The sequence below is a fragment of the Mus musculus genome, chromosome 4 (assembly GCF_000001635.26).
Source record: "Mus musculus strain C57BL/6J chromosome 4, GRCm38.p6 C57BL/6J".
Classification (NCBI taxonomy): domain Eukaryota; kingdom Metazoa; phylum Chordata; class Mammalia; order Rodentia; family Muridae; genus Mus; species Mus musculus.
Window position 1 is genome coordinate 134,918,778 of NC_000070.6, and position 12,202 is coordinate 134,930,979.

Consider the following 12,202-nt stretch of genomic DNA (forward strand, 5'->3'; position numbering starts at 1 on the left):
CTGGAAAGTCTCTAGAGGAGGAAGGTCAGCGGGGCGGGGGGTAGGGGGGCTCTCTCTGCCTCTGAGCTACCAGGCCTTCACCCAGCATTTAGGTCCTGGTCTTTACTGGTAAAGTCCAACGAATGAGATTTTGTCTAAAAAAAAATAAAAAGCAAGCAGCTGGGTGGTGGTAGCGCACGCCTTTAATCCCAGCACTTGGGAGGCAGAGGCAGGCGGATTTCTGAGTTTGAGGCCAGATGGTCTACAAAGTGAGTTCCAGGACAGCCAGGGCTATACAGAAAAACCTTGTCTCAAAAACAAAAAACAAAACAAAACAAAAAACAAAAAAAACCCAAAAAACAAACAAACAAACAAACAAAAAGAACCCACCAAAAAAACAAAAACAAAAACAAAAACAAAAAAACCCAACAAAAAAACCCAACAGCTTCGGTGTGAGGTCTTATCTCTCTTTTTCTAATTAAAAATGTGTCTGAGCCAGGTAATGGTGGCACACACCTTTTAATTCCAGCACTCAGGAGGCAGAGTTTATGCTGATCTCTGTGAGTTCAAGGCTATCCTGGTCTGAAGAGCAAGTTGCAGGACAGCCAGGGCTACACAGAGAAACTGTCTTGAAAAACAACAACAACAAAAAAAAGTAAAAAACAAACAAACAAACAAAAGTTAAAAAAAAATGTGTGTCTAGTGCCTTCAGAGGTCAAAAGGTGTCTGATTCCCTGAGACTGGCGTTACCAATGGTTCTGAGCCACCACATGGGTACTGGAAACTGAACTTGGGTCCTTTGGAAGAGCAAGCAGCACATGATTTTTCCAAGATAGGGTTTCTCTGTGTATCCATGGCTGTCCTGAAAATCACTTTGTAGACCAGGCTGGACTTGAACACACAGACATCCCTCAACTGCACCAAAAACTCTTAGCTGCTGAGCTATCTCTGTTAGCATTACCCTGGACCCCGCATCCCTATTTTAGCCTTGGTAAAGATTGTGCAGTGTTCCTGAACTCTTGGGTCTGTCGCATCCTTTTTCAGAGCACCTAGCATCTTTCACGTTTAAACCTATTAAATTCCCTTTGGTAAGCTCCGCCTCCCCTTCCTTCCGATTGGCTCCTCCAGAAGCTCGATCCTAAGTGGAGGATCTCTCATCAGTCGGTTTCACCTCTAGTTCCTGATGCCCCGGGGATGGGAACATCTGCAGCTTTAACTCCAGTCAGTTAACTGTATTCAAGACACCAACACTCTGTCGGTCCTGTTTCCCACTGTTTCAAGATTGGCCTCTAGAATTCTTCTAATAATTCCTTTGTTTGAGACATAGTCTAATGGAACCCAGCTGGCTTTGAGCTTGAACTTCTGATTCTTCTATTTCCACCTCCCAAGAGCTAGGATTTTGGGTGTTTGCCACCATTCCTGAGAGTTCTGGTCACCATTGTTTTCAGGCACACACTTGACAGATACTATGAATTGTCTGCAAAGGCTCCTGCAGCCTCTTTTACGCAAAAACGGAAGCCTAGGACTGCAACGTGAGCAGGTTCACTAACTGTCCCTGCAAAGCTGCTTCCTCATTTGTAAATGGTGAAACTTGGGTTTCTGTTTGCCCACACAGCTTCCTGAGAACAGTCAGCAAGAGTCCTTGGTAGGCAGTTACTAAAGAGCATCCAGAGAATCCTCCTGCCTCTGCCTCAGCTGGGATTACAGGCAGGCCGTCACAAAATGAGAAGAAGAAAAAAGACATTGCATAAGAACTCAGCTACTGGGATCACACTTCCACTGTAAGGGTCTAAAAATCGCTGAAGGAAGACCACAGACTCAGATAGTATGCAAAAACAGAGAGCATTTATTCTGCAGAAACAACCAGCATTCTCTAAAATGGCGACCCCATTCTAAAATGGCGGCCCCAGACAGAGGCATGCAGGCCTTCTTAGAGGGAACCTGGAAAACTCTCTAGAAGTAATCCTTAAAAATTTTAAATTTCATCGGTGGTTGCCAGGGCTTCATAGGTGGTCAGTGGTCAGCATTCCTATGCCATGAACATTCAACCATGTGATGAAATAGGGCTGCACATCACAGATATTTCGCCATTTATGATTATCCCCAGGTTTTTAAAAAAGATTTATTTTATGCATGTGAGTACACTGTAGCTGTCTTCAGACACAGAAGAAGAGGGCATCTGATCCCATTGCAGATGGTTGTGAGCCACCATGTGGTTGCGGGGAATTGAATTCGGGACCTCTGGAAGAGCAGTCAGTGCTCTTAACTGCTGAGCCATCTCTCCAGCCAACTCCCCCACAGGCCCTTCTTTGGGAGCAGGTTTTATGATCTCATTCTGGATTTTACAGTCTGTTCCTAGAGCCTGGGTCTTATGACTTAGTTTCTGGGACTTATGGTCTATCCCTGAAGCTTGTGCCTTATGGCCTTTTCTGAAATCAGGCCTGGTCCTTACATGGAGACACATGGGGTTTATGTTGTTCTCTCACCTCAACTCTCCACAGTCTTTATAAAGGATTTAATCTATGGTATGGGTGTTTTGTGTTATGGGGTATCCACCAGAGAAGACAATTTAAGTCAATAGAAATTCTTTTTTGGTTGTTGTTTTTGGAGACAGGGTTCCTCTGTATAGCCCTGGCTGTCCTGGAACTCACTTTGTAGATCAGGCTGGCCTAGAACTCAGAAATCCGCCTGCCTCTGCCTCAGCCTCAGCCTCCTGAGTGCTGGGATTAAAGGCATGCGCCACCACTGCCCAGGTTAGAAATTCTTTATTTGCTGCTTATTGACTCCACTGGGTGTTTGGGATGCCAGAGTAGCCCTGAGCCTTTCTCAGGGTGATCTTTTACACACAAAAAATTTTATATATCCCGGGTTGATATAGTTTAGTTAATAAGAACACTTAGCCAGAAGCAGAAGTCCAGAAACCAAAAAGCAAGGTTGGTACATTTATAGACTCTCCAAGTACTATGGACTTGGATAGGACTTTTTGGTTTTGTTTTGGCACATAAGATCCCTGTCCAGGTGCTGGGTTTTATGGGCTGAACGGCACTTCCTTTATGGAGTCAGTTGGGCTGAGATCTGGGGTCTTGTTACCTTCTGCCTATACCCAGGTCTGTACGGTGTGGATGTGTGTTGGTGAGTGGTGCTCATCCTGGTACTGGAGGTCCAGATGGGTGTGAGCCGTCCGTCCTGTGGGTCCTGGGAGTCAGTGCTCTTTACTGCTGATTGTTTCTCCAGCTCCTGCAGTTTGAGAACTTTTACCATTGGTGGATGGGATGGGATGGGGGCTTCTGGAGGTTAGAGAACAACTTTTGGAAGTCAGTTCTCTCCTTCCACTCCACTGCAGGTTGTCAGTAGTGCTCCACAAGCATTTTTTTCTTCTTTTTTTAAAGATTTATTTATTTATTATATGTAAGTACATTGTAGCTGTCCTCAGACACTCCAGAAGAGGGCATCAGATTTCATTATGGATGGTTGTGAGCCACCATGTGGTCGCTGGGACTTGAACTTGGGACCTTTGGAAGAACAGTCGGCGCTCTCAACCACTGAGCTATCTCACCAGTCCCACAAGCATTCTTTATTGCTGAGCCATCCTGGTGGCCACAGTAAGGTTTTTATTTCTTCACTTTCGCTGTATATTGGGGAAGGAGGAGGAAGGAGGCACGAACAAAGAGTCCTTATTTCTGTCATCTCCCTCTAAAATCCAGAGCTTCTGTAAAACCCTGCCTAATTTCTAAGAACACCATCTCCCAATATTGAAATAGCTATTTCGTTCAGTGCTGTTCACTTACCCACAGTTTTCAAGGTCAGATATGCCTCATGACATTGAGTGTTTGGAATTTGCCCTGGAAATAAGATTAAATGTCCTGTCCTAATCACACTTGTCTTAGAACAGACCTATCGGGCTCAGGAAATGGCTTACTATTAAGAGCACTTGCTGCATTGCCTAGCACAAAGTCTGGGTTCCCAACACCCCCATACTTGGTGGCCCACAATGGCTCTGTCTTCGGTGGCATCCTGTACACACAAATTACTCTCTCTCTCTCTCTCTCACACACACACACACACACACACACACACACACACACACAATCAAGGATCACTGTTGCTCCTCAAAGGTCAACTGTGGTCGTTGGAATTCCTGTCTCGACCTCAAATTACCTTAATTAGCTCAAACAAGGCCGTTAAAGCAGCCTTTCTAAATTAAAACTATATCTTCGGGGTCCAGGGATACCCCTCCCAATCTCCACCATAGGAGGAGCCAAGAAGGGAAGCTGGGCAGCGGCTGGGGGAGGGAGGGGACGACACATGACCCGGGGACGACCGAGGCACGGGAACCGACTTGTCCTCTGTGTCCTTGATCCAGCTTTTGAGCCGGCTAAATTCTTTGCTACCCTCTCCTTTTCCCGAATTTCAAAATCGAAAGCAGGAAAGGAAGCCAAACTAAACCAAACCAAACCAAACAAAGAAAAACAAAGTTGGGCGTGGTGGCGCAGACCCCCTAGCTGAGAAGCAGAGACATGGGGATTGCCGCGAGTTCGAGGCGTGACAGGGGTACACAGCTAGCTCCTGTCTCAAAAAAAAACTCAAGATCCAAAAGCAGCCAAGGACCCCACAAACAAACAAACAAAAAACCCTGAAGTAAACAAATCCTCAAAATACCCGGATGTAGAAGGCGGGCGGGAGTGGGGGATGGGGAGGAGGCGCGGCCGTTGGTGGAGTGACAACTGACGCGCATGCGTGTCTCCAAGGCGCAGCCAACATCGCTTGGCGATTGGACGAGAGTGGGACCCGCCCTTTCGCACGGATGTCTGTGCGCATGCTCGGCGCCAGCTTCCAGTATTTTCGATGCTGACGTCGCCACTAAGCTCAGTCCCAGTCTGGACTTTGGCAGTGGAGGTTCCTGTGCTCTCCGGTCGCTGGAATCGGGAACCTCGCCCGCTTCGGTTCCTGGTCGCAGAGAAAGGTGCCCGCTTGGCCTCTCTCGCCCTCGCGAGCTCTTCATCCGTTTAAGGTGAGTGGGGCCGCTTGGTCAGGGACCGGTTCGCCCTGGGGTGTCGCGCACGCGCACTGGGCACTGCGCGCCCCACCTGGATGATAGACTCTTGACTTTCTCTGTAGTTCCTAGACGCCGTTGCGTTTGCGGACCGATCTCCGTTTTCAGAAGGGAGCCATGTCCTCGGCCGCCATGTCTAAATACGTGAACGACATGTGGCCCGGCTCTCCGCAGGAGAAAGCCTCGCCGTCCACCTCGGGCTCGGGCCGCTCCAGCCGCCTGTCGTCGCGCTCCCGCAGCCGCTCTTCGTCCCGCAGCTCCCGACGCGACTCCCGCAGCTCTAGCCGCTCGTCCTCGCGCAGCCACAGCCGGCCGCGGAGGAGCAGACGGTCCCGATCCCGGTCCCGCAGGCGCCACCAGCGCAAGTACAGGCGCTACTCACGCTCGTACTCACGCAGCCGGTCGCGCTCCCGCAGCCACCGCTATCACCGCGACAGCCGTTACGAGCGGCCGCGGAGGTACTACAAGTCGCCGTCGCCCTACCGCTCCCGGAGCAGGTCGCGCTCCCGCGGGAGGTCGCAGCACCGGTGGTCGTACTACGCGATCACTAGAGGGCGGCGCTACTACGGCTTCGGCCGGACGGTGTACCCCGAGGATCGCCCCAGGTGGAGGGAAAGATCCAGAACCAGGTCGCGCAGCAGGAGTAGAACCCCATTTCGCCTGAGTGAGAAAGGTGCGTTTTATCAGGTTGAGGTTTGTGCCCTTGGTGGGGGTGGTGTTGGGGATTGAGTTCTGGACGCTTATCACCGAGCCACCTCCCCAGCTCCTCCCCGCGTTTAACTTCCTCAGCGCGCTGTGAGTCAGCCAGGGAGTCATGTGGTTGAGCAGTTTAGCTGGGATTTCGTAAGATTAGGCCCAGGACATCTTAACATCTAGGCCTGCGTTTGTTTTGGTGCTGGAAGTCTTTTGAGATTTCTTGAAGTGAGAGAGAGTTTTTTGTTTAGTTAGTAGTTAGGTAGAATATAGTTTCTCACGTATTTCCTTTCACCTTGTGAGTAAAGTCCATGCCGGATGTGACCGGTGCAGTAACCTGAACTAAAGTCCATTTATGGCTGTGGTGGTCAAGAGAGAGGAGGCTCACTCTTTCCTACTAGCTGGGTGAAGTCAAAACACATTTTTTTTTTTCATGATTTACTCAAAAATGGGTTTTGACTGGCCTTTCTGTTAAGTAACATGGCAATTTGATGTTACAAAGTAGGTAAGTTTGAGCTTGTGTGCAGACTCTGTATCAAGATTAGTAGTCTAGATAACTGTGCTATAAAGTTTATCAAACACTTCAGTTTACAGAAATAAACATTTAAAGAAAAGGCAAAATAGGGCTGTTTGTCAGAACAAAACTAACTTGTTGAGGTAATTAAGGAAAGTTGGGTTTTTTTCCTCACTATAAAGGGATTTTTTTTAGAATTGCTTTACATATAAAGAGAAAAACATTGTTTTAGGAGAGGTACTTAGTAGAGGATAACGAATGTCTTAATGCCCTTAGATCGAATGGAGCTACTAGAAATAGCAAAAGCCAACGCAGCAAAAGCTCTGGGAACAGCCAACTTCGACTTGCCAGCAAGTCTCCGAGCCAAGGAGGCAAGCCAGGGGACAGCTGTTTCCAGCAGTGGGCCAAAGGTGGAGGTAAGTGCCTTCAGGAAGCTGCTGCCAGCATTTATTACCCTTTGCCAGTGAACACAACCCTCCTGGGGTTCTTTATATCATTTGTCCAGAACAAAACCTTAATCTGACAAGTATCAGCCTGTCTCACAGGAAACTGGGAGACGATGGACTACTTTCGTGTCGACACTTGGACACTTGGTTTGCTCTTTACACTACAGTAAAAACAGTACATTGTTGGTAATACTTTCTCTCCCTCTAGTCTCTAGAGACTGGAGTGTTGTCAGTAGTTTTCATGTACACCATTATGTTCCCAAGTCTGTGCTCAGCATACAGTATAGTTTATCTGCTTTATTTCTGTCTTATAGAAATCATGAATGTGGTCTCCAGACAGTGATGAAGAAAATCTGTTGGTAATTGATGATGGGTTCAAGTGTCAGAGTTTATGTTTACAGACTAAAGCTTAGCCATTGTTGAAGGGAGTTGGTGTGCATGCTAGAGTTTTGGGCTAGGGACTGTTTGTGTAAGGCAGTGACAGCTCAGCAGCCTAGAGGCACTGTCATGGTGGGCATCTGTGATCTAGACGTCCTTCACATGATATATGCAATATATTCCAGATGTTTTGAGAGATTACAGAAGAAGAGGCCTGCTTCCCTTGCAGATAAGTTTATTACGATTCTCCAGAACTACAGAGGGTGTGCATTGGCACACTGCAGTATATAAGTTAAACCTGGATCTTAAGGTTAATAATTTGGGCTGGGATGTAACTCAGTTGTAGAGAACTTTGTCAGGGTGCATAGTACCTGGGGTTAGCTCCCAGCACTGTGTAGACTGGGTTTAGTACCCCGCTCCTATGATCCCAGCACTTGGGAGGCTGTCCTTGGACAGCTAGGGGATAGATACAAGAGACTTGGTCTCAGAAACTGCTTTATAGAAACATAAGGTAAAAAATAACTATAATGAAGGTGGTTTGTCTGTCCATTGCTGAGACCTCAGGGGCTGCCTGGTCTTTGCTCAGGCAAAGAGGGGCTCCTTGATGAGTGGATTGCAAAAGCCTCACTTCTTTAGATGAAGCATTTTTTATTGTACTTACTCAAAATGAGGTATATCTACAACAGGAGTCGGGTATTCGTGGGGAACTGCGCCTCCCAAGTCATTCTGGCTAATTGGAAAACAGGCTTTTTTTGTTGATTAGCTCTTTAACTGTGACAATAGATGGAATTTGGTTTGTGTATCTACAGCTACATTTGTGTACGTTGGGCTTTTTTTTTTTAAATACAATATTTTAAAAGTTAAGGCTATGTTTAAAATTCTCTTCCTCTTTAGCATTCAGAAAAGCAGACTGAAGATGCAACTAAAAATACCAGTGAAAAGTCTTCTACACAAAGAAACATAGCCTTCAGCTCCAATGTAAGTGAACCCAAACATTATTCTTGAAAATTGGGTGTCCGGTATTTTATTATGTAGGCTTTGTGTGTGTGTTGATAACCTCTGAAGTTGATTTCAACTTACTGTCTTACAGAATTCCGTAGCAAAGCCACTGCAGAAAACAACTAAAGCTGCTGTTGAAGAGAAGTCTTCAGGATCACCAAAAATAGATAAGAAAAAAAGTCCTTACGGACTGTGGATACCTGTCTAAAGGAAAACTAAGGGCTGGGGTTGCCAAAACTGCACTTTACTGAGGGGTTTGTGTCCAGCATTAGATCGTCTGCCTGAGTGATCACAGCAGTAAATGTGATTAAAATCCATTACAGAAAGAGACTTAATGGGGACGTTCATGGTTGAGGTTTCTCTTGAAGATAGGAGGACACAGATGACCCAGAGAATTGCATACAGGTGGGAATCTTGTATATATCTGTAAGTATTGTATAGAATTGCTTATATACAAAGGTGAATTTTTTAAAGACACAGTTGTACACTGAATTTTGTATATTTGTTAATAAACTTTTTATTATTTGTCTTGATTTTTATGGATGTTGAATGTGTCTGTCTACATCTGAAGAAGAAACCTTCCTGAAAACAACACAGGGTTTATGAATTCATACTTTGACATTTGTGTGTTGCATTAGGGAGGTTGGACATTGGTTTCTTTTTTCTTTAAATGTGTATCCCCTCAGGGCTGGTATTGGAATATGCCCTAAGACTCCTCTTAATCATCTGTAACTCCAATTCTAGGGGACCCAGCGTTCTGTTCCATGGGATGTGTGACTCACATGTGGGCAAACTTGATACACATAAATAAAAGACTGACCTTTAAAAGACAGCATTAGTTGTGAATGGTAGTTTATGCTTTTGATTTTAACACTTGAAACAAGTAACAAGTAGACCCTTGAGGTTAAAGGCCAGTCTGATCTACATAGCAGGCTCTAGGACAGTGAGACTGTTAAACCCAAATCCCTCCTGTTGACAGTATCAAAAGATCTCATGCTTTAGAAATTAATGGCTTCAACTTGGCTACACTTTGAAAGTTCCCATTATCTTGTTTGGGAATTTGCCAATAAGCGATCCTTTAAAAAGAATATGAATTAGTAACCAACCAGATTAAGGAGAAGTTAGAATCGAGCTTGTCAGGATTGGCAGTGCTAGCATTGCTGTCACCCAAGAGACTGAAAACCCTGGTCTTAGTTTAGGGAGCTTCCACCCCAGGCGTGGTTAGGTCGTGAACACCAGGTGAGAACTCAACCTCCACCTCCCTGTTAGAGTTACAACCTACTAGTGGGTGCCTCAGGCAGGAGGATTTCACCCTGTAAGCTGAGCTTTGTCCAGCGTCTACTGAGAATAACAATATTCCCTACTGGGCAGAAAGTTTCCTGAGCTTTGCCAGGAAATGGGGATGAGAAAGTATTAAGTCTCAGTCCTCAAATGTGTTAAATTGACAGGAAAGCCAGCCTGTGTATTTGCATTTCCCAACAAATGAGCCACTGTCTATTTAAACACTAAATTCCCTGTCATCACAATTTGTAGTGTGACTAGCAGCTGCCTCTTAAGTACAAATAGTAGGCTGGGGATGTAGCTCAATTGGTTAGAATGCTTCCTGAGTTTCTGTGAACCCAGCATCAGTAACAGTATTTTAGCCCTTCTGGAGGCAGCCCAGGGGCCACATACACAAAGGCAAATTTGCTTTTCTTTTTTTCTTTTTGGGTTTTACTGTGCTTTGAGTAAGGATATACATAGCCATGGCTGTCCTGGAACTCATTGTAGATCAGGCTGGTCCTGAACTGGCCTTGAGATCCTCCTGCCTCGACTGTCCTTGTGCTGTTAGTAAAGGTATGAGCCACTGTGTCTGGTTAAGACCACCCAAAGAGTATAGGTGGCAAGAATGCCCCTATCTATCATTAGCATGCAATTGGACTCAGCATCCTTTGAAAACAAAGATTCACCCTACAGAAAACTTAAAAATCCAATCATCTAGATGTGTATTCCTGGTCACATCCCTTTCTTTGGCCGTTCTTTAAGGTAGCAGTGAATCAGTCTATTTCATATAGCCTTGGATGTCCAGGCTTGCCTCTAACCCCTCAGGTTCTGGGATTAAGGGTGTGGGGCACCATACTTGGAATTTTTTTTTTTTTTTTTTTTGATTTTCGAGTCAGGGTTTCTCTGTGTAGCCCTGGCTGTCCTGGAACCCACTCTGTAGACCAGGCTGGCCTTGAACTCAGAAATCCGCCTGCCTCTGCCTCCCAAGTGCTGGGATTAAAGGTGTGCGCCACCATGCCTGGTGAGATTTTGTTTTTTAAAGGAGGAATGAGGAGCTGGAGATGTAGCCTAGTTGGTAAATATCCAGCAAGGTATAGAACATATGTGGTAGTGCAGGTCTGTTATCCCAGAACTCTGGAGGTAGCAGTCAGGATCAGAAAATGAAGATTAGCTGAGGCTAATGAGGGCACAGGTATTTCATCCCACGAGAGGCAGTAGGATCTCTGAATTCAAGACCAGGATGGTCTTCAGTGAGTTCCAGGACGGGCAGACAGTATAGGGAGACTCAAGAAACAAAGACATATTAAAAGTGATTCAGAGGACGACAGTGACAGCAACTGAAGGTGGTGACAGATTTGTCAAGGCATATTGAGTATATGCTAGTTTACATATAAAATTGCAATTATAGAAATGAAACATCTCTGACATGAGAAGATAATCACAGGATGGAGATGGCTCAGTGGTTGAGTGTGGGCTGCTCTTGTAAGAGGCACCGAGTTTGGTTCCTGGCACACATTTTATCAACTGCCTGAAACTAGTCCCAGTAGATTCAAAGCCTGGCTGCTACACTGAAATGCACAGACTGGAGAGATGGCTCAGTAGGTAAGAGCACTGGCTGTAGTGGAAAGATGTTTCCATCCCAGAACCCACATGGTGGCTCAGGACCACCATAACTCTAGTCTGACCTCCGTCGGCACCAGGCATGCAGGTGGTGCATATATGGATGCAGGCTAAAACCCCATACATAAAAAAAGAAATAGGCCGGCTGTAACTTCCTCATTTAGAGGTATGTATTGCCTTCCATTTGATTTGTGGGGATTTTGTGTGCTAGTTAGACTCAACTCACCTGCCTCACTTCTTCCAGCCAAGTAACTCACTCATTTCTTTTAATCCAGAGACAGGATTTTTCTTTTCTTTTCCTTCCTTTCTTTCTTCCTTCCTTCCTTCCTTTCTTTTTCTTTCTTTTTTTTGGTTTTTCGAGACAGGGTTTCTCTGTGTAGCCCTGGCTGGCTGCCCTGAAACTCACTTTGTAGACCAGGCTGGCCTCGAACTCAGAAATCCGCCTGCCTCTGCCTCCCAAGTGCTGGGATTAAAGGTGTGTGCCACCACTGCCAGGCGCAAGCCAAGTTTTATTAAGCTTGAGAAGTAGCTTCCTACAGGGGAGGGGGACTCAAAAGAGAATTGCCCACAGTTTACATTTTTTTCTTGCCAGTGCTTAAGCTTTTAGATATCCCATGTCTTATAGCACTGGCTAGCCTAGAAGTCACTGTGTAGCCTTGGCAAGCCTCATACTTGATATTCTCCTGCCTCCACCGGCTGAGACGCTAGGAGAATGCCACCACAGCCGATTTGTACCCAGCTATTTTTACACGTGGGATGGCTTTTTCATTTCTAAAATTAATTAGTCGTCGATTTTGAAAGGTACACGTTTCATATATCCCTGTCTTATTCCCGAATTATCTTAGTGACCTTAGTAGTTGCTCTGGTGCTGGAATGTGAGAGTGAACGATATGGGGCCCGCCCTGCTCTTCTACAGTTAGTAACATCAGCAAATTATCTACTCTATGGAAGGGACTTAATGCGGATTAAATTCAAGAGAGACAAGGTTCTTTAGAGCTGGTGACAGGATACGCAGTCCCCAACCAGGCGTCCCATTCTATGTGGTGACAGGTTCGGAGCACTTCCTCATCCTTGTCGTCCCTCCCGGGCCCCGCCCCCGCCCCGCCCCGTTTGCGCCTGCGCATAGCCATACCACGCGTCAGTCCCTCCCACTAAAAGGAGCGTGAGAGGCCGGAAGAAACTGACGCCATCGGGAAGGCTTGAGTCTGGGCCGCGGGCCAGAGGCCGCCGGAAGTGCTCAGCGTTGTTGACGGAAGT

At 46.2% G+C, this 12,202-nt stretch overlaps 1 protein-coding gene across 1 annotated transcript; it reads left to right on the plus strand.

The window, feature by feature from the left end:
- The first annotated feature begins 4,847 nt into the window (after positions 1-4,847).
- Rsrp1 (arginine/serine rich protein 1) lies at positions 4,848-8,593 on the plus strand. Its single transcript, NM_023665.3, has 5 exons — positions 4,848-4,990; positions 5,098-5,705; positions 6,516-6,655; positions 7,958-8,041; positions 8,154-8,593. The coding sequence occupies exons 2-5, from the start codon at positions 5,150-5,152 to the stop codon at positions 8,268-8,270; spliced, it is 897 nt and encodes a 298-aa protein (NP_076154.3). The 5' UTR covers positions 4,848-4,990; positions 5,098-5,149; the 3' UTR covers positions 8,271-8,593.
- Positions 8,594-12,202: the final 3,609 nt, after the last annotated feature.

Coding starts and splice junctions, on each gene's coding strand:
- Rsrp1 (NM_023665.3), top strand. CDS start 5,150: ATGTCCTCGGCCGCCATGTCTAAATACGTGAACGACATGTGGCCCGGC. Junction 5,706..6,515: donor ATTTCGCCTGAGTGAGAAAG/GTGCGTTTTATC, acceptor TAATGCCCTTAG/ATCGAATGGAGCTACTAGAA. Junction 6,656..7,957: donor GCAGTGGGCCAAAGGTGGAG/GTAAGTGCCTTC, acceptor CTTCCTCTTTAG/CATTCAGAAAAGCAGACTGA.